Source organism: Pongo pygmaeus, chromosome 19 (genome assembly GCF_028885625.2).
Source record: "Pongo pygmaeus isolate AG05252 chromosome 19, NHGRI_mPonPyg2-v2.0_pri, whole genome shotgun sequence".
Taxonomy (NCBI): Eukaryota; Metazoa; Chordata; class Mammalia; order Primates; family Hominidae; genus Pongo; species Pongo pygmaeus.
Genome location: NC_072392.2, coordinates 49050343 through 49070872, shown reverse-complemented (window position 1 = coordinate 49070872; position 20530 = coordinate 49050343). Strand labels below are relative to the sequence as shown.

Here is a 20530-nt window from a genome sequence, read left to right as displayed (position 1 = left end):
GGGCTCCACTTTGTATTTCCCAAACTCTGCAAGACGGAATGCCCCAACAGATCACACCAAGCCCAGAGGCTGGCATCTAGGCTTGGCAGCAGCTGCCAATCTTACTCTTATGCCTGGATGCAATGCTCCAGGGAAAGGATCCTAGCCATTATTTCCAAGCCCTGGCATGTGCAAACAGAAGGCTTCGAGGAAGAGCAGAGGTTCAAGACATGAAGCCCAGGTCAGATCTCTACTCTCCCTCCAGATTAGCTGTGTGACCTGGGACAAGTCATTTCACCCCTCTGAACCTTAGACTTCCCAGATGCAAAATAAGAAGTTTGGAGGTGAAGATTTTTGGTGTCTGGCACTTTGCTCGGATTCCTCTGACTCTGAGATGTGCCTCCCCCACTACCAGGTGGGAGAGCTCTAATGTCAGCAAAGCACCAGCCTCACTAGTTTGCCAGGAACAAAGTAGGCTGGGAGAGGGGTAAGGATACGAGTCGTGGCTATGAGGGATGGAGGCAAAGAGTATAGACTTTGGAATTAGGCCAAGAGTGATTTCGCCCTGGCTTCTCCAGCTCTGTGACCTGGCTCAGCCTCTCTGTGCCTCAGTTTCCTTATCTGTAAAATGGGGATGATAATATTATCTTCACAGGGCTGTTGCAAAAGTTAATGACAGCAGATATAAAGTGGCTAGCACTGAAGGCACTCCAGGGAGGGTAGCAAAGCCAGCCTGTGATTTCAGAGCTACTTTAAGAGTTACTGGAGGACCAATGAGACTCTCTCCTTATTCTACACTTTATTCTATGTTTCTTTGATTTAGAATGTGCCAACTTCAGATTGGTGGTATCCACTGTACCAATAGCTAGTTACAATTCAGCTGCTGGAACTCATATGTAGATCTTCAAAGTGGGCTGTGTGAATGGAAGCATCTCCCTCTCTACAGAACTTCTTGGCCCCCAGTAATCCCATTGGCTACCCTGGGCTTCCAGCAGCAGGCTTAACATCATTAGAGAATAGATAAGCAGGGGCATGTGGCTGTTTTCTTCCCCTCTAACTACTTTAAGATGAGCTTGGTATTGTGTGGACATAAGCAGAGAGCACAGGAACCCCCAAACCCCTATTTTTCAATTCACCTCTGACCCCGTCTTCATAACTTAAATAACTCATCTCTCTTCCTCCGAAAAGCAGACACATAGTACTTCCTTCAAGTATAGAAGTAAAGATGTCCACTATGTAACCTCCCAAACAAATCTACTACATGGCATGATTACCTTGCCCAGTTTGCAAAAGAGAACACTGGAATTGAGAATGGCCACAGACTTGACTAGCTGTCAGTGAGCTGCCTTTAGCCTACTGTCCCTTCCTTTTAATGTCTCTGATGGGAAAGTCTCACCCATGAGTCTCAGCTCTGCTACCCCTTGGCACTGTGGCCTTAAGCAGCCTCAGATTCTCCATTTCTGGAAGTGAATATAAAATGCCTTTACTTCCGGGTGGTTGGGACCATAATCAAGAATGAGGAGGGCCAGGTGCAGTGGCTCATGCCTGTAATCCCAGCACTTTGGGAGGCTGAGGCAGATGAATCCCTGAGGTCAGGAGTTTGAGACCAGCCTGGCCAACATGGTGAAACCCTGTCTCTACTAAAAATACAAACATTAGGCGGGCATGGCGGTGCACGCCCGTAATCCCAGCTACTACTCAGGAGGCTGAGGCAAGAGAATCGCTTGACCCCAGGAGGCGGAGGTTGTAGTGAGCCAAGATCATGCCACTGCACTCCAGCCTGGGTGACAAAGTGAGACTCTGTCTCAAAAAAAAAAAAAAGAAGAAGAAGAATGAGGAATGAGGTCAGGCACTGTGGCTCATGCCTGTAATCCCACTGTTTTAGGAAGCCAAGGTGGGATGATTGCTTGAGCCCAGGAGTTCGAGACCAGCCTGGGCAACATAGTGAAACCCTCATCTCCACAAAGAAAATGTTTAAAATGAGCCAGGCATGGTGGTGTGCACCTGTACTCCTAGCTACTCAAGAGGCTGAGGTGGGAGGATTGCTTGAGCCCAGGAGTTTGAGATTACAGTGAGCTGTGATCGTGCCACTGCATTCCAGCCTGGGTGACAAAGCAAGGCCCTGTCTCAAAAAAAAAAAAAAATTATATAAAACTATGACTGTGCCAATCAGGGGTCAGCACAATGTAGAAGCTAAGGAATTGTTAGTTTCCTTTCCTCCATCTTCAAAGGGCCATTGAGAAAGTTGAAGTTCTATGTATATGCAATCTCAATCTCTAAACAGTAACACACTGTGCAAGCATTAGGAATGAAAATGATAGTTGTGGGACTTACTTTTATCTCAGGAGCCCCCTCCCCCCACCATTCCTGGAGATCCAGCTTTGAAACATGCATCTTTCTTAATTCATAATTAATTCTTACAGACCAATCCAACTAAGTGCAATTCTAGACTCTCAGCAACCCGGCAAATCCAGCCCTGCCATCCACAGTGGGCCTGTCAGCAGTTACCAGGAAAGCAGAGAAATGCCTGGCAGAATAGCAGGTCTGAAGAAGCAGAAAGCTCAACCTGACAGTCTGGACTTAAATAAATTATATTTTCTGGCTGGGGGCGATAAGGCATAAATTTGAAGCGTGTGTTCTTACACGTCATGATGCCCCAAAATGCAGAAAGAGCTGCATCTTGTTCCAAGTTTGTAGCAAAATTGCGCTGTGTGTAAATAGCTCTCTGGCTTTTGATGTTGAGCAGAGAGGAAAATAATCCTCTGAAAAAAGCCAGGCAGGAGCGGGAGGCTCAGCAGCCCAGGCGGGGAGACCAGCAAAGGCATGCAGCCAGGGAGCGGGCGCTTCGCTTTCCTTGAGCCTCTCCGCCGGCACCTAGGAAGGTAAACTGTCCCCAGTCATCTTAGTTCCTAAAAGGATTATTTCCTCTAATGCCTTCATGGAGATGCAAGCAAAAACGCTTAGGTCCAATTAGGTGGGAAGTGAGAAGGCTCCAGCAGAGAATGGGAGGGAAGGGGAGCTGGGCAAGATGTCAGCATGAGCTCCAGCCAGAACGAAGTGAGGCCAGCCAACACAGAAGGGCATTTCCTAGAGGTGCACAAGGAAATGTGTGGCAGCAGCACCTTTACTCTCATTCATTCATTCACTCATTTATTCAATAAAACAGACACAGTTCCTGGCCTCTCAAAGGTGACAGTCTGGTAGAAAACACATCCAACAAATAATCACATAAATAACCATCCAGTTACACACTTTGATAGACACTATAATGGAAAAATATAAGGGGTATGAGGTTGTAAAACAAGAAGTCCCGATATGAATGAAGGCTGACAGCCTGGAGAAGCCAAGCACCTCTCTGAGAAAGTGGCTTTCAAGCTGAGGCCTGATCAGGAGGAGTTGGCCAGGCAAAGCGCACCGGAACATTCTAGGCAGAGAACACTCTAGGCATGTGGAAATGCCTGGCAGGGAAGAGCTTGCTGCACATCCTGGGGACTGAAGAGGCCAGTATGTTTGAAGCCTGTGAGAGCAGGGAGAAAGTGTTTCAGGGGCTCAACTATACAGGGCCCCAGTGGGGACTGGGGGCTTCATCCTAAATGCAACAGGAAGTCACACAAGGATTTTAGGCCTCTGCTGGTGGTCTTGACTTGATAAAGAATTTAGCTGTCATAGATTGTCACTTGGCCACCTCTCTGATTTGGCTGCAGTCTCCCTCTGGCTCCCCACCCCTGCTACTCTGGTGACCGTCACCCTTGACCAAGCTCTAAGCTATGTCAGCTCACACATGGCATGTTTGTGAACTTGCCCCAGCACACTGCCCCCAGAAGAAGGAGCAGGAAAGATTACATTGACACCAAGGGCAGCTGCAGGAGCTGCTGCCTGGGCTAGGATGGGTACCAGCCCTAGCAAGGAGGCAGTCAAGGATGGGGAACAAGTCTCTACTCACTCCCACTATAAAGACCTCTCTGCTCCCTCTTTGACAGGGAAAGCCTTCAATTCATGAGGCTTCCGTTCCCACTGTATCTGCTCAAAGCAGACACTCAGTCAATGATCAATTGAAGTTCAGAGATGGGGGGATCTTAGCACCCCGCTTGACCCTCCACCTCTTTTTGTAAGTGGAAAAACTGAGAGAGGCTGGTATAAAGGAAGGAAAGGGTCCCAGTTGGACACTTTCTTGCTGTGTAACATTTAGCAAGTCATTTCCTCTCTCCTGGGTCTCTGTCTCCTAATACGCAAAGTAAGGTGAATTAACAAGATGATCTCTAAGACCCTTTTCAGTTCTTACACGTTGTCATCATCTTCAGTTGCTTAGGGAGGGTCAACACCTTCACCAATGGCACAGGGCATGCTTTGGCAGGGCCAAGATCACAGCTGATTTCAGAAGTCCACACCACTCTCTAACCCCAGCCCAGTATTCTGAAGTTCAAGGACTAAAAGGTGAAGGAGTTGGAATGTGCAATAATCTGATGCTAAGCTGAAATTTACTTTTGCTTGCAAATCCCTTCATACAGATAGGCAAATGAATATTATAAGCAATTTTGAAGAGACAGAGAGGATATTTAGAGTGTCTACAAAGAAAAGCTCTATTGGAGCACCCCAGAATTCACTCCAGGTGTGTTCAATGCCTTGCAATGGATGTGCTGTGAAATGCTCTTATCTGTTCATTACAGTGATCCCCAAGAACATGTCTCCATGGGATAGGTTCATTTGCCGAGTTCGACTGCTATATGCAATAGTTATGAAAAAACTTGGTTCTTTGAAAAAGCATGTTTGCTTTGGACTTTGCATTAATTCCAGCTGTTCTCCTCTACCATGAAGCTGAAAGAGTAGGGATTTGCTGTCCTGAAATAGTGCAGCTGGCCAGGGACTCAGAGCTGTTTCGTATAGTGAGGAAAAACATGGATGTTTCACTAACCCTTCCTACAGGTCTTCAAGGCGAACAGTAGAGCTTGTACTTTTTTGCAGTCCCCATAATCCTTGCACATAGTAGGAATATATGCATATGAATATTGATGGACTGATGAGAAAAGCAAGGCAGAAAGGAGCAGTATGTGGCTAGGAAGTGTCCCAATGACGAAAACCCTCATGTCCCTCCCAGAACAGCACAGCAGAAAGGGCACATGTGTTAGAATCAGACAGATGTAGATTTGAATCTCAGTTTTTCTATTACTAGCTATGTGACCTTAGGCAAGTCACTTAACCTCTCTGGGCCTTGGTTTCCTCCTCCGCACAATAGGTAAAGCAATAATTGCCAATGGTCACAGTTGTAAGAGTTAAATGAGATAACATAGATAAGCATCTAGCACAGTTCCTGGCACAAGGCGGAAGCCCCTCTTCCTTTCTTCTAACTAGCCATAAAGATTCACATAAGAAAGGCAGCCTGCAACAGCCACCTCTGTTATTTACTAGCCCATGCACTGAAAGCTGGGAAGCCAAAGAGCCTGCCAGTGGCCTCCATGCTGTAAGATGGGACAGTGCAGTGGAGCATGCTCAGGAAAGTGGCCCAGACCCAAATCTCTGTGGCTGCAGGAATCCAATACAGTCAGCCTGGCTCTCTTCCAGCCAATTTTGCCAGATGTAATTTGGCTTCAGCTTGAGGTTTGAAAGCAGTTATATAATCATCACAACCCATAGCATTTGTAGAAAGCTTTTACAGTTTTAAAGCACTTTTGCATGCATTACCTCATTTGATCCTCTCAATAACCTTGAGAGGTAGCAAAGCCAAAGACCAGAACCCCCATTTTATAGATGGAGACATTGAGGCTGGGAGGGTTTATTTGGTTCACTTAAAGTCACACTACTAAGAAGTGGCAATGTCAAAACTTGGACAAAGATCTCTGCATTCCTTTCCCTGGGCTTTTTCTACACCATCACGCTGCCTCTTTGTAATCATACTTTCATCAAGCAAAAGTTGACTGAGCCCCTATTGTGTGCCAGCAATGTACTAAGCATGAGTAAGCAGACGTAGTTCCTGAGCCCCTGGAATCTACCTTCCAGTGGATGCTGCTGGACTCAGGTGGGAAGCAGCACAGTGAAAGGCAAGAGAAATAGGTGGAGGGCATTGCAAAAGACTGGGCGTGGCAAGTCTGAATTCTAGCCTAGAGAGCGTAGGGAGTCCTGATGGGTTTTCAGCACAGGATTAATGTGATAGGGTTTGCATTCCAGAGTGACTCACAGTTACCTTAGAGGATGGGCTGGAGAAGGTCATCTAGAATCCTGAAGTCCAGCCGGGAAACCAGAGTGATGCAGTCAAAAAACGCTTGGGTCCTAAATTTCAGCAGTAAGGAAGACAAAAGGCTAAATTCAGGACAGATGTAGAGAGGTTATTGATAGGCTCTGCTGCCTGATTGGTCCTCAGGGTAAGGAATAAGAAGAGTGGGCAGCAACTCTGAGGGCCTGACTTGAACCCCTTGGCAGATGGCGAAGCTGTTCCCTGGGACAGAAGTGCAAGAGAATTGTCCAATGGGGTGGGGAAGCTAAGGAAGATCAGTTCCCTCTGGACAAGCTGAGTGCCCAGGGTCTGTTTGAAGCACACCTCAAAGGTATGCTTATAAGACAATGAGTGAAACCAGTGTGTCTGGAGGCCAGAAGAGAGCCCAGGGCTGGAGGTGTGGACTGAAGGGTCAGGAGTTTACAGATGATATTTAATGCCTGGAAGTGAACAGGACCTCCCAGAGGTAGTGCTCAGAGGAAGAAGAGACCAGATCCTACTGCAACAAACCCCAAAGGGCATCCAGATTTGCTCTTTGATGCCAAAATTTCACTTGGTAAAAGTCAGGCCCACAGCCAGGATGAAAAACCACTGGTTCCCGAGAGGGATGATGGTGACGGGCTGTGGGGACTCTGACCTGCTGTCAGATTTCTGGGGTCTCGCCAATCTCTGGACCCCCGTCTGAAGTTACCCATGTGCTTCTCTCTCTCTCTTCTCTCCTTCAGGTGTTTACAAAATATGGGAAGTGTTACATGTTTAACTCAGGCGAGGATGGCAAACCTCTGCTCACCACGGTCAAGGGGGGGACAGGCAACGGGCTGGAGATCATGCTGGACATTCAGCAAGATGAGTACCTGCCCATCTGGGGAGAGACAGGTGAGCTGGGCACAGGGACGGGGCATTGGGTGATGGTGGAGGCCTGCAGGCCTGACTCTGAAAGGCTGGTGAGCTCTCTTGGCCCACCCTGTGAGGGACTGCTCTCCAGCAGGGGGTTGGTGACATGCTGCTAAATCATAAAGATGTCCCTGGCTTGGGCTGGGATGCCTTGGGTTTCCTCACATTTTACTATGTGAGAGAGGGACAGAGGATGGGAATACTGGAGAGGTAAGGTAGGTAGGGAGAGGGAAGGTATGGGGGAAGGTTTGAAGTAGCGGGTGTGGTTGGTCAGGTGAGTGGCTTGATTTCAGGAGAGGCGGAAAAGATGGACCAGCCTCTTTCTCTCTCAGTCATCCTGAATATCCTGACCCAATTAGAAGATCTGAAAGGAAAGCAGGCTGCCGCCCACTGGGGGAAGCTGGAGGGGCTGGGAAGTGTTGGAATACCAAAGGACGTGGGCTCAGGGACCTGGCACTGTGCCTGTGTGAGCCCCTGGGAGACCCATGTGTATAGACCATAAAGCTTATTTCATGCATTCATTTATTAATTTATTTCTTCAGCAAACTATTCGTGAACTATGTATACTATCTCAGGCTTTGCACCCAAGTAAGGACATTATGATGAAAAAGATCAAGTCCTTGATCACAGCCCAGAGGAAGAGACACAATCACAGAGGACAGGGTCAGGGAAAGCACCAAGGGTATTTGAGCAGGGTCTTGAGATGGTCTTGGATCATCCAGATGGGCCTGATGTAATCACAGAAGTCTTCATAAGAGGGGCTCAGGAAGGTCAGACAGAGGAGAAGGCAGTGTGATGATGGAGGCAAAGACTGGAGTGATACAGCCACAAGTCAAGGAGTGATGGCAGCCTCTAGAATTTCACCAGGAAGAGAAAGTAAAGAGGTGACCAAGACTGGGAACCATGGATTTAAGGGGGACCCAAAGTAAGATTAATGCTGTGTTCAGGGCATAACGGGAAGGACTGCAGAGGTGGGTCAAGAGAGGAGCGTGGGGAGAAGCCTGAAGGGGAGTGGGAGGGGAGGGAAGATTCCAGCAGGAGGGAGGCCTCGGGCCCTCAAGTTGGGGCTGAGGAAGGGGTGGAGCCCCAGCAGCCCAGCCCCTACCTCTTGCCACCCCTGTGCCTTAAGTTCATCGACTTTGGACTCTAGAGTCTGGCACTCACCATACCCAGGCTTATCAGGCTGCTGAGACAGCAAGGGCTTCCACCCCAGGAGGACTGACTGCAAACTCCAGGCTCTCTCCCACCACCCCTCTCTCAAGAACACCCTGATGCAGGGACGGGAGTGTGGCCATTTACCTCCCATCACAGCCAGTCCTCTGCTTCTCCAACTGAAAGATAAAATGGCCACACACATGTCACTGTGCCAGTGCCATCTGGAAGCTCACCTCAGGCACCAGGGCACCCCAAGCCCCATCAGCCACTCGCTGAGGAGACACTTTGTTGATCCTGTGTACTTTTCTCAACTCAATGCCCTTCCAGATGCAGAGGGACAAAGGTTTGTGTCCGTTCTGATCTCTGGCATCCCTGAGGGCTGGTGGACAGGGCATATTGAGGCCAACCAGGCCCTGGAATCATGGGGGCCTGTAGACAACCAGGAGTACAGGGGGTGGAGTCTTGGTCCCCAAAGAGAGGCCCTTCTTGCAGACACCAGAACATATATGATTATCTAATCTGTGTGGTAGAAGAGAGAAATAAGGAAATAAAATAAGTCATGGAGACCCCACACTCAAAGCCTAAACAGAAGTTAGTTATGTCCTTCCATGATAATGGTAGGTTTCCTAGCCTGTTATCTTGATTCAGGAGCAAAAGCACATGTACACACACACACAGACACACACACGCACTGTCGGTACCAGGCCCCCATCACAGACATCTTCACACAGCACAGTTCCCTGTGGGCTATGGCCTTGGTCTGAGCACTGGCTGCAGACTACAAGGCTACCCAAAAAGTCTGTGTTCTGCCACCCAAAGCCACAGACGGTCAGAGCAGGAAACCTCTGAGGTCATCTCTTCCAGGCCAACCTTCTCTTTCCCCTGAGGCCTAGCTTGAAGTAATGATGTCTTTGAAGTCATGCAGTGAGTTCATAGCTGAACCAAGACTGTTCTGACCCAAGTTTTTGGACCCTCAGTCAACCTGACTGGACGATGAGCTATACCAATTCGGAGAAAATTCATGATCTTGATTAAGGACTTGTCACATGCTAACACTGTGCAGATCATCATCAGGGGTGCAGGAGGCATGAGAAAAGACCCCACCTTTCAGGATCTTATTATCTCACTCGGGGCGCCAGACGTGCACACAGTTTCTGCAAGAGAACTCCAGTCTCGTTGCTGCCGAGAGTTTGAGTCATCCCTGGGAGATGGACCAGTACACTCACTTAGACGATTTCCTTTGAGACTGGGAGCTGGGGAAGCAGGCGTATGAAGAACGGGTTTAAAGCAGGGGCAGGGGATGGATGGGGCAGAAGAAACAGGTTAGAGAAAAATCTGATCAGTGCTGTCCTATAGACCCTTCTGGGCTGATGAAAATGTTGTCTGTCTGCTCTGTCCAATACATTAGTCACTAACCCCTTTTGGCAATCAAGTATTTGCAAGGTGGCTAGGATAATGAGGAATGGAACTTTTTTATAATTTCAATAGATTTTTGGGGAACAGGTGGTGTTTGCTTACATGAATAAGTCCTTTAGTGGTGATTTCTGAGATTTTATTGCACCCATCACCCAAGCAGTGTACACTGTACCCAATGTGTAGTCTTTTATCCCTCACCCCATACCCACCCTTTTCCCCAAATCCCCAAAGTCCATTGTATCATCCTTATGCCTTTGCAGAGGAATTGAATTTTTAATATAATTTCATTTTTATTCATTTAAATTAGCTAGCTGCATGGGGCTAGTGGCTACCATATTGGAAAACAGGTAGTATATTTGAAAACAGCTTCTGACAACTCTGGTTGACTTCATGGATTTTAGCTTTTGCAGCCACCTCCCTTATTCCTGGGGTCATAATATTCCATATTCCTGACTATCCCCTCACCATGACCTTGAGTGTCAGGCAGAACTCCTTGTCCCCATTTTCTAGAAAAGGAAGCTGAGGTTTGGTCACTTCCCCCAGACCCCCCAGCCAGACCCTTGAATTCCTGCATTAAGGCTCCCTCCATCGTACCTTTCTTCAGGCTGAGAAGGCCCTGAGCAATGTGCTGCCTCTTGCAGATGCTGGTCACCTCAAAGCTGCTTATTTCCTAGGCCAGTGGGAGGTGAGTCCCATGTGGGTGAGAGAGAAGCCAGCACATCTGTTGAAGGATGGGAGGTGGGCTCTGGCAGGTGAGAGATTCTTGTCTGTAAAGCCACCTGAGGAGGTGCAGACACACATGGCTGCTTGGTCGTTGATCCCGAGGATGATGGACGCAGCCAGGCCTATCCCTGCCACAGTCATCAGGAAGCAGCCTTCCTGCCCTGCCGAACCATGCGGCCCCACAGATGCCATCTCCCTTCCTTAACATTCCCACCTCTCAATCCCCAGAGGAAGGAGGCCAGGCCCAGGAGGCCAGGAGATATTTGGGTGGTGATGGAGAGGAAAGGAATTGAAATGTGCCTGTGGCAGTTTGATGTGTGCCCAGGCAGTTTGATGATGGAGGCAGTGTAGGAAGACAGAGCAAATGGCATGACCAGGTCAAGCAGACCCAAGACCCCATCCCAGCTCTTCCTTTCCTAACTGTGTGATTCAGGCCAAGTGAATGAGCCTCTGTTTCCTCGTTTGTAAAATACAGACAAATAAAACCCACTGGCTTTACAGGAGGGCTGAAGGGCTCAAACGAGAGTTCTCTGCAAACTGTAAGCAATGAGAGGGTGATCATGCCCACCAGCAGGTGGGAAGATGGTCAAAAAAAAACTCCAGAGGCAGAGATTATTCCAAATACCCCACACCTGAGACAGAGCTCTGCAGCACCTCAACATCTGGAACTCCCATTCGGCTCAAAGCAGAGCCTCTGGAACACTTTTGCCTTGCCTTGTGGATGGCTCCACTTCTCAGGAATGTCAGGAAGCAGGGAGGGAACCACTCGTCTGGGGATAATTCTAACTAACAGGAAGGACCTTTTGGGGAGGTGGTGATGGTGTTGACCATCATAAACACAGAGAACACCAAAGAGTAAGTTAACAAAAGACACCCTCTTTGAGTAGACCCAGCCCTATGGGCTCATGCTTAGTGAGTAGACAGTGACTCTATGAAAATTATCAAAAATGTCCCTTCCTCCAGGCTGACAATGCCCCACACCAGGGTGCTCCCCTTGGTCACGCATCTTCATGTGGGGCACCCTGGTAATATGCCATTTTAAAGGAAGAGTTTCAGTTGCATGTGGCCCTAGAGAGTATGCCCCAAAATGAGCCCTATGGAGCATCAGGAGTTTGGGATATAACATGTTTTATGAACAAAAAGGATGCAGGGCCCAAAAAGAATTTAGGGAATTCTGGTTAAAAAATATTAAACACATTTATTCGTTGCAGGAATTCTTTAATATAATACATCATGAATCTCCAAGATAGGAATAGCCCATGCAGCATTTATTTCCCAAATGCCTTTGACCACAGAAACCTTCGTTTTCATGGAAAAGCTCACAAAATATAGTCTTGAAAAAGCTGTCCTAGACTGTAGAAGTGCAGATTTCATGGCCAGGGTTTTCTAACGGAAATTAAATTGAAGGCAGAAGGGGAGGTTGTTAAAAATGAAATTCTGTGTAGATACCTCTAAGTAACTTCAAAGATAAAAGGAATAGGCAGTGGGTTATCTAGGTTGCACATAAGAAACCTGAATCAAACAAGCTTAGGCATAAAAGAAATTATATTGTTCTCAGAATCCAAGGCAAGCTTCGACAACCAGCCAGCAGGCGGGGCAGGGATACAGCGTCAGGAATGAGTGGAACCCAAGGCTCCTAAATCCTCAGATCTCTCACTCCTCCTCTCTCTGAATTCTTTTCATTCTCTCACTAGAAACAGGCTTATTTTTCCCACACACATATTTTTTCACACATGGCTCCCAACAGAGCCTGAGTTTTATATTTTACAGATCCTGCCCCCGGCAAAAGACTGTTTTGACTCTCACAGACGTCCTGTTTAGGGGGGAAAAAAAATACAGGGAAGGGAATCATTGGCTCAGCTCCAGTCAGGTGCCCGCCCCTGGACCAATCAGCAGTGGGCAGGGGAGTTAGTTCACCTGAGACCCTGTAATAGTCCTAAAGAAGTTGGGCCGATGGTGGTTGCGGAAGGCGCTCCCAAGAGAACTGCTAGGCAGACAGCCCTGTGGATGGCCACACTGAGTGAGTGGGGGTGAGGGTGAGAATTGAGGGTGGGTTACGTCTGAGAAAACCGGAATCCGTGTACAGGGAGTTTTCTAACAAATTCTAAAAGGGTTCGAGTGTCAGAAAGACCACAATAGGCACCTCCCTTTCTCATCTCCTTCTATCCTTCATGCACTCCAATGAAAAACACTTTATCAAATATAATCTGCCCTGATTTCCCCAAATCCTAGTGTTAATTAGTGTTAACATGATAATATGTCAAGTATGCTTAGGAATAATTTTTTTAAAGCTATGCTGTTCTAGGGGTAAAGATTTGGACCCCATTATCCCTCCAGCTTCCTCAGCTCCTACTGCCCTCCCCTCACCTTGTTAACCTGGCTCTAGTCACACAGGCTTCCCTGCTGCTTCTTGAATATTCCAGGAACACCCTCACTTTGGAGCATCTGCATTTGCTATTAACCGCTATGAGAATTCTCCTTGCTCACATATCCACATGACTCACTGCCTCCCTGCATACACTCTTCGCTCAGATATTACCTTCTCAATGAGGTCTCCTCTGACTACCCTGTTTAAAATTGCCACCCTCACCCCTGCTCTTCATCCCTCATCTTTGAATGCTTTGCTGCTTAGAAATTTCTTCCACCAGATACCCTAAATCATCTCTCTCAAGTTCAAAGTTCCACAGATCTCTAGGGTGGGGACAAAATGCCACCAGTCTCTTTGCTAAAGCCTAGCAAGAGTGACCTTTGCTCCAGCTTTCAACAAATTCCTCATCTCCATCTGAGACCACCTCAGCCTGGACTTCATTGTCCATGTCACTGTCAGCATTTTGGTCAAAGCCATTCAACAAGTCTCTAGGAATTTCCAAACTTCCCACATCTTCCTGTCTTCTGAGCCCTTCAAGTCTCTAGAAAGTTCCAAACTTTCCCACATTTTCGTGTCTTCTTCTGAGCCCTCCAAACTTGTCCAACTGCTGCCTGTTACCCAGTTCCAAAGTGTTTTCCACATTTTCAAGTATCTTTATAGCAATATCCCACTTTACTGGTACCTATTTACTGTATTAGTCCATTTTCATACTGCTATGAAGAAATAACCAAGACTGGGTAATTTATAAATAAAAAGAAGGTTAATGGACTCACAGTTCCACATAGCTGGAGAGGCCTCACAATCATGGCAGAAGGCAAAGGAGGAGCAAAGGCACATCTTACATGGCAGCAGGCAAGAGAGTGTGTGCAGGGGAACTCCCCTTCATGAAACCATCAGATCTCATGAGACTTATTCACTATCACAAAAACAGCACAGTAAAACCTACCCCCATGATTCAGTTACCTCCCACTGGGTCCCTTCCTTGACACGTGGGGATTATGGGAGCTACAGTTCAATATGAGATTTGGGTGGGGACAAAGCCAAACTATATCACCTTCATTTCCTTGTCTGCCCCTTCCACTAAACACAAGTCCCAGGAAGTCAGAGACCTTGGACTGTCTGGCTCACAGATGTATATCAGGACACTACATATTTGTTGAGAGGAAATACAATGCTGAAATTGTGTACACTGCCAGGGCCAGGGTGAGGGAGAAGCCCACATTAGTGACTAGCTACTCTGTGCCATGAACCTTCCCAATCACTTGCTAACAAGGTATTATAATCCTCATTGCAGGATGAGGACACAGAGCCCAGAGAGGTTGTAAGCTTCCCAAGGGCACATACGTAGTTAAGCAGTTGAACCAAGCTTAAAACCCACATCCGCACCCAAAAGGGATGCTCCCTCCACTAAATTCCTTTAATGTTCACAATGTGGTCATAAAAGCCCTGCCATGAAAATAGCACAGGGAAAGAGGTTTAGGCAGCATCTCTGAAGAGAGAATGGCATATAATGATAGGTCTGCTGCTATCCTCCTTGTCTATTTTTTCCTCTTTTCTTGCAGAGTCATTATACTGAATGAAAGCTTTAGCACAGTCCCACGTAGAAAACAGACAAAAGCAGCATGGCTCTTGTCCCACTGGAGATGGAAACCCCCGTTTGCTTTCTCTCTTGGTCCCTGTGACCAGCCCTGAGGCACTACTGAGGATGCCCTGTTTGAAAACCCCTGAATGGGAGGCAGATGTCATTGGGATTAAAAGTGCTGGTTGGTTCCATGGTTGTGTCCATCCCAGAGACCTCTCCCTTTTCCTGGGGTGGTGAAAGAAGCTCCCTCTCCCTTTTCCTGGGGTGGTGAAAGAAGCTCATGACCTTTCTGCAGCACACCAGCACTGCAGGGAAGCTGACATTCTAGACTTCTGATTAAACATGGTAGGTTGAACATATGTGTTTATGGGAGGCCCCCTTCCTAGACCCCACCTAAATGGCAATCAAAGGGTTTTTTTAATATATGTAAGTGTAAACCCACAGGACAAAGAGGATGGGAGAAAAGACAACCGTAAATAGATGCCAGCCAATTTTTGGAAGATGTAAAGCAGATGGATGAGTGGCAATCGACTTGGCAGATTACACGAGGCTGAGAACTGAGGGCCTGCACTGAGGAAGCCAGCAAAGGCCAATAGACATCATCTGAGAACCCCCAGACAGGATCAGGAATTAGAGGCATAAGATACTGCTGAAGACAGGTTTGAGAGGTGGAGGTAAAACTAGGAGGAAGAGTTGAAAGTCTACAAAAGGAACTATTAGGCCCCCCACACATCCTCCCATGGCCAGAAGCAGCCATACAAATATCCCTCTTACAGACTCTGGACTTGGGGAAATCAGGCACAGCTGAGGGCATGGGTGAGGTGCTATGCAGAAAAACAGGGAGGTGAGGGAAATTCTACTTCCTGAGTGGTGGGACCCTCGGCCAGACTAATTTACCCCACCCACACCTGAGCAGAAGTTTGAGGCGATCCCTTCCTGGAGACTGACAAGCTCAAGATAAAAGATCCACAGACAATGACAGTCAGGAAGCCTTAAAAGGCCTAGTTAGGTCACCCTAGAATGAAGTCCCTTGAGGAGTGCCCCCTCAACACAAGGAAGCCTTTAAGGACCTTTTACCCCTGAATGAGCCACCAAAGAGCCAAGCATTTGAGGGGACCCACTAAAAGGCAATGAACCCAAATCAAACCAAAAAGAAATATTGAGGAAATAGACACATTGGCTAACAGCATAAGATATAGAGCCAGGCTGCTTGGGTTCAAATCCCAGCTGTAACACCAGCTGTGTGACCTGTGTTACCTCTGAAATGAAAATAATAATATTATCTACATTTATAGGGTTGTTGGGAGAATTGAAGTGCGTTAATATTTATGAAGTGCTTAGAAAAGTGCCTGGATAATATCAGACACCATATAAGCCTTTTGATAAATAAAAAATAAATGAAGGAAGCAGGAGAAAACATCAAAACACGTTAATTAAAATTCTCAAGAGAGATAAGAGATGATACTGCATCCATAACCACAATCATAGGATGCTATTAAAAAGGAACTTTCAGAGAAGAATAAATTAAATTTAAAATATGTTTAGGCCGGGTGCTGTGGCTCACGCCTGTAATCCCAGCACTTTGGGAGGCCAAGGCGGGTGGATCACAAGGTCAGGAGATCAAGACCATCCTAGCTAACATGGTGAACACTGTCTCTACTAAAAATACAAAAAATTAGCTGGGCGTGGTGGTGGGCGCCTGTAGCCCTAGCTACTCGGGAGGCTGAGGCAGGAGAATGGTGTGAACCCGGAAGGCGGAGCTTTCAGTGAGCCGAGATCATACCATTGCACTCCAGCCTGGGCGACAGAGTGAGACTCCGTCTCAAATAAATAAATAAACAAACAAACAAATAAATTTAAAATATGATTGCAAACTTTTTTTAATCCATAGAAGGATTGGAACTGAGGACATCTCCCAAAAAGGTAAAACAAAAAGACAAACAGGTAGAAAGTGAGAGAAAAATAAGAAAATCAGAGGGTCCATCCAGGAAGCTATTCTAGAACATCCTATTACTAGGAGTTTTAGAGTAATAAAACCAAGAGAATGGAGAAGAGGACATTGTCAAAGGACTAATATAACAATAATACTCAACTGAACTACATGATTGTCCAGATGGAAAAAGCTCACCAAGTCCTGTCCCCAATAGCGGCAAAAACAAAAAACCAGACCAAGACACATCCTGGTGAAATTCAGGCTAACAGAAATAAACAAAAAAATCTTTACAGTTTCTGGAGAGAAAAACAGTCACATACCTGAGATCTGGAATGAGAACAGCCTAGGACTTCTCAACAGAAGCAGCCAAAGCAAAGTGACAATGGCAAAATGTTTTCCGGTTTCTGGAGGGAGACACTTTCTTTTCTAAATAGAATTCTATACCCAGCAAACTACAAATGAAGTGTGAGAGTAGAATTTGGTTTCCCAAAAAATGTAGACTTTTTCAGGAAGTTATTGGAGGATGAGAAGCTAAATCAAGGGTTGCATAAGATTACAGAGACAAGGATCTGGCCTAAGAGAATTTCCTGATGAGGATGAAGAGAAGAACCAGGATGACAGTTGCGCAGGAGGCCTAGAGAGCATTCCATCCAAACTGGAGCAGGAAGATGTTGGATCCACAAGGGATGGCCCTTGTGGGTCTGGCTGGCTGTCCTGAGAGGCATTTTACAGCTCTGCCATAGAGTCTGGGATTTCTAGTGATGGGTACTAGCAAGCCATACAAACCAACAAGGAAAAAGCAAGGTAAAACAAAACAAAATGGAAGGAAAAAAACAGGGAAAACAAAATATTTATTTCGCAAGAAAGAGATCAAAAACATTATATACTGCAAGGCTGGGCTGTGCACAATATTTACAGAGTCATGGTTATGTAAAAGCTGGATACTGATTTAACCAAAATATCATATCACTATATTTGGAGGGTGAAAGGAAAGGCAGCATCGTGGAACACATCATCTAAGAAGCCTACATCTTCATCTTCTGTGATTAGGTAGGAATCGTGCAGATAATATAATATGATTGTAGATGATTCCTACGTTGTAGGAATTTGGTAGACAGGATCTAAAATTTTTTAAAACCAAGAAATAACTCTCAAGCAGTTGACATTCATGGAAATATGAAAGTAAATACCAGAAGAAACAGCTAAAACAGTTGAAAGTTGCTGCTTCTGAGAAGTAGGATTCGGGGGTAGGAAGAGGTGGAGCAGGAAACTGCTGGTTTTCATTAGAAGCCTTGCAATACCACTTGATTTTTAAATTATGTACATATATTGCTTTGATAAAAAGAATAATTAAATTTAAAATCATCATAAATTTTTAGCATAGCTGGAAGGCCTGAGCAGCTATCATGGGTAGCACGTTTCTTATCCCCCTTTACAAATGGAGCAGAACAAGAGTGGGTGATGATGGTTGCTATGGTTTCTCCGATATCTCTGCTCCCAGGAAAACCTCTTGTCATGGTGCCAGGGCCTAAGGACCTCCCCAGAATGAGAGGAGCAGGCTCTGGCCTGAATTCTGAGTGTCCAGGGCACAGGGACCTACAGTAGCCAGCTGAGATGTTAGGCTCACTCTCAGATTGGGCCTCTGTGCTGGATACAGGGTCTCCACAGGTGTCTGAAGACTCTAAAGAAATGATGCCATAAATCAGAAACACCACTGGAGGCAGGTATCCATTTAGCACCAGAAGCAGCCTGACTTTTTCATTCTGGAAAGATGTGCTTAATGCACATGCTAAGTGTGATGCAGAAAATACATGTGTTCTAGTTAAAACTCCTAGATGGTGCAAGGGTCTGAGGAGAACAGCTAGGAAGAAGACAAGACAGCCCCAACCGCAGACCTCATGTCCCCAATTTAGTAAATCTCAACTGCACACCTACTGTGTGCCAGGCACCTCAGTGATACAGATGAAGGGCCCAGTCCAGGTTTTCGAAGTTTATAATCTAGGGAATATCTGAAGGGCTCTTTTTAGATGGTAGATGGAAATTTATTCACCCAACAACTTTCATGTAAAGTGTCCAAGGAGTGCCAAGCATTTTCAGTCTGTTTGGGGAACGTGTCAACTATTAAGTGTCACCAAGTGCCGTGATAGAAGATAGATTGAGAATCTAGGAGGAGATAGTCAGTTCCAGAAGGGAGGGGACAAGCGTATCTAAAGGGAGGCTTTAGAGAGAAGTTGACCTTTGGTTTTAGTCTCAGGCCTGTTTGCCAGGTTGCTGGGCAGCGTGTGGGAGTTAGAGGAAAATCTGAGGACCTGGAGAGCTGAGGTCCTGAGCAGAGGGAGGGGAATGAGGACCAGAGGCCAAGAACAGCCTAGAGTGTGCAACGGCATCTGCATCTAAGGATGAGACTTGGGGTTGGAGAGATAGGTAGAGGCCAGATCACCAGGGGCCTATGTGTTCTGCAAAAATGTAGATGTTCTCTTGGGAGTCCTGCTAAAGTGTAATCCTCTGACCAGCAGCATCAGCATCACCTGGGAGCTTGTTAGATGCATAGGATCTCTGCCTTCCCCCACCCCCAAGTCTGTGTTGCAACAGGATCCTCCGGGAGATTTGTGTGCACATCCAAGTGTAAGAAGCTCTGATCCAGACCACTGTTCCCCACCATTTGGAAGAATGAGGATGTCTTCTTAACATCAAAATATTTCTCAGCCAGTATCCCACATGAAAGCTCTGGTGCTTTTTTAATTCACTGAGAGAATATTGTATAACAAAAAGTTGCTATGAATCCAGTAATGCTTTGGATGATTTTGAATTCTATAATCACATCACAATCTATATACATGAGCCACTCAGCAATCTGGTTGTACCTAACTTCCACCATCGGTGTGTGTAAACAGAATTTTTACAAATGGAATCTTAATCATCCACTAACTTTCCCTATAATTTTAGACACTTTCTGATGGCATTTCAAGGGTGATAATCTCCTGAACACCAGTTACCCACCCAGAATCATCAGCCTTCTTATCAAGTAATTTATAGTCTCTGAGGCTGAATGCACTAGGAAAACTCATTATTTAAAGAATCCTTGAGATAAATCTTTTGGTAATGAGACTAGTCCCAACTACACATGTGATGCTTTCATAAATATATGTTTTGCAAATATTCTGTTTAGCAGGAATGAAAGTGTAGCTACATTTCTCAGTTGCATAACCAAGACCTAACATTAACTATCTCCTTCTCCAACATGGGCACATCACCCCACAGTGTATAAGGTGCTTTCCCACATTCCATCCACTGATCCTCATACACTCCTATGATGTAGACGAGGCAGTTCTAGTCATTTAACAGATTAACTCATTTTAAAATGCAGTAAGCGGCTGGGTGCGGTGGCTCATGACTACAATCCCAGCACTTTGGGAGGCTGAGGCAGGTGGATCGCCTGAGGTCAAGAGTTCGAGACCAGCCTGGCCAACATGGAGAAACCCCGTCTCCACTAAAAATAACAAAATAAAAAAAAAAAAAACACTAGCCGGGCATGGTGGTGCATGCCTGTAATCCCAGCTACTCAGGCAGTTGATGCAGGAGAGTCGCTTGAACCCGAGAGGCAGAGGTTGCAGTGAGCCAAGATCGCGCCACTGCGCTCCCGCCTGGGTGACAAAGTGAGACTGCATCTAAGTAAATATATATATACTGTAAGCAGAGACATTGAGTGACTTTCCCACAACCTCATGGCTAAGAAGTATTAGAACAGGATTTGAATCCACATCTTCTGATTTGGTCCTCCTTGGTTTTTTCCACGCAGAGCTAGTGTTCCTTAAAAATGAAAAATGAAAAAAAAAAGATTGCTTTGGGTAACACTCGGATCAACAAAGTATAACATGTTTTTGCTGCAGGACGTCATAGCGTCTTTAAAATACTAGTGTGCTCCATGGCTTTGCAGGAGGGGCTGAAGTTTGCAGCCTTCGCCAAACTCTTGTGGACACTTGATAACATCTCCTGGATCACCAGCCATTGGTAAGAACACTGCTGCATCACACTGCCACCCAGAACAGACGTAATTGCAGCCCATCCTGCATGGGGACACAATGTTGATATTTTTTTCTTCCTCCAGAAGCTTGCCTAGCTTCAAAATATCACCTGTGAGCAATCAAGCGTGAGTTTGCCCGTCTTTGTGCTGATTTCAGATCTCCTTAGCTAGAGATGCTGCCTTACAGTGCCTATCTGTCAGGGAAGGGTTGGAGAGGAAGGACAAGATACACATTGCCCAATTTTAGA

At 46.3% G+C, this 20530-nt stretch overlaps 1 protein-coding gene across 2 annotated transcripts in view; it reads left to right on the top strand.

Moving 5' to 3' along the window:
• The window catches only part of ASIC2 (acid sensing ion channel subunit 2), a 1139537-nt gene that overhangs the window by 1035908 nt on the left and 83099 nt on the right, over nt 1-20530 (top strand). For both annotated transcript variants that reach the window (XM_063655357.1, XM_054457976.2), the window contains exon 2: nt 6913-7063. In XM_063655357.1, coding sequence (XP_063511427.1) covers nt 6913-7063 — 151 coding nt within the window. The remainder of the gene's footprint in view (nt 1-6912; nt 7064-20530) is intronic.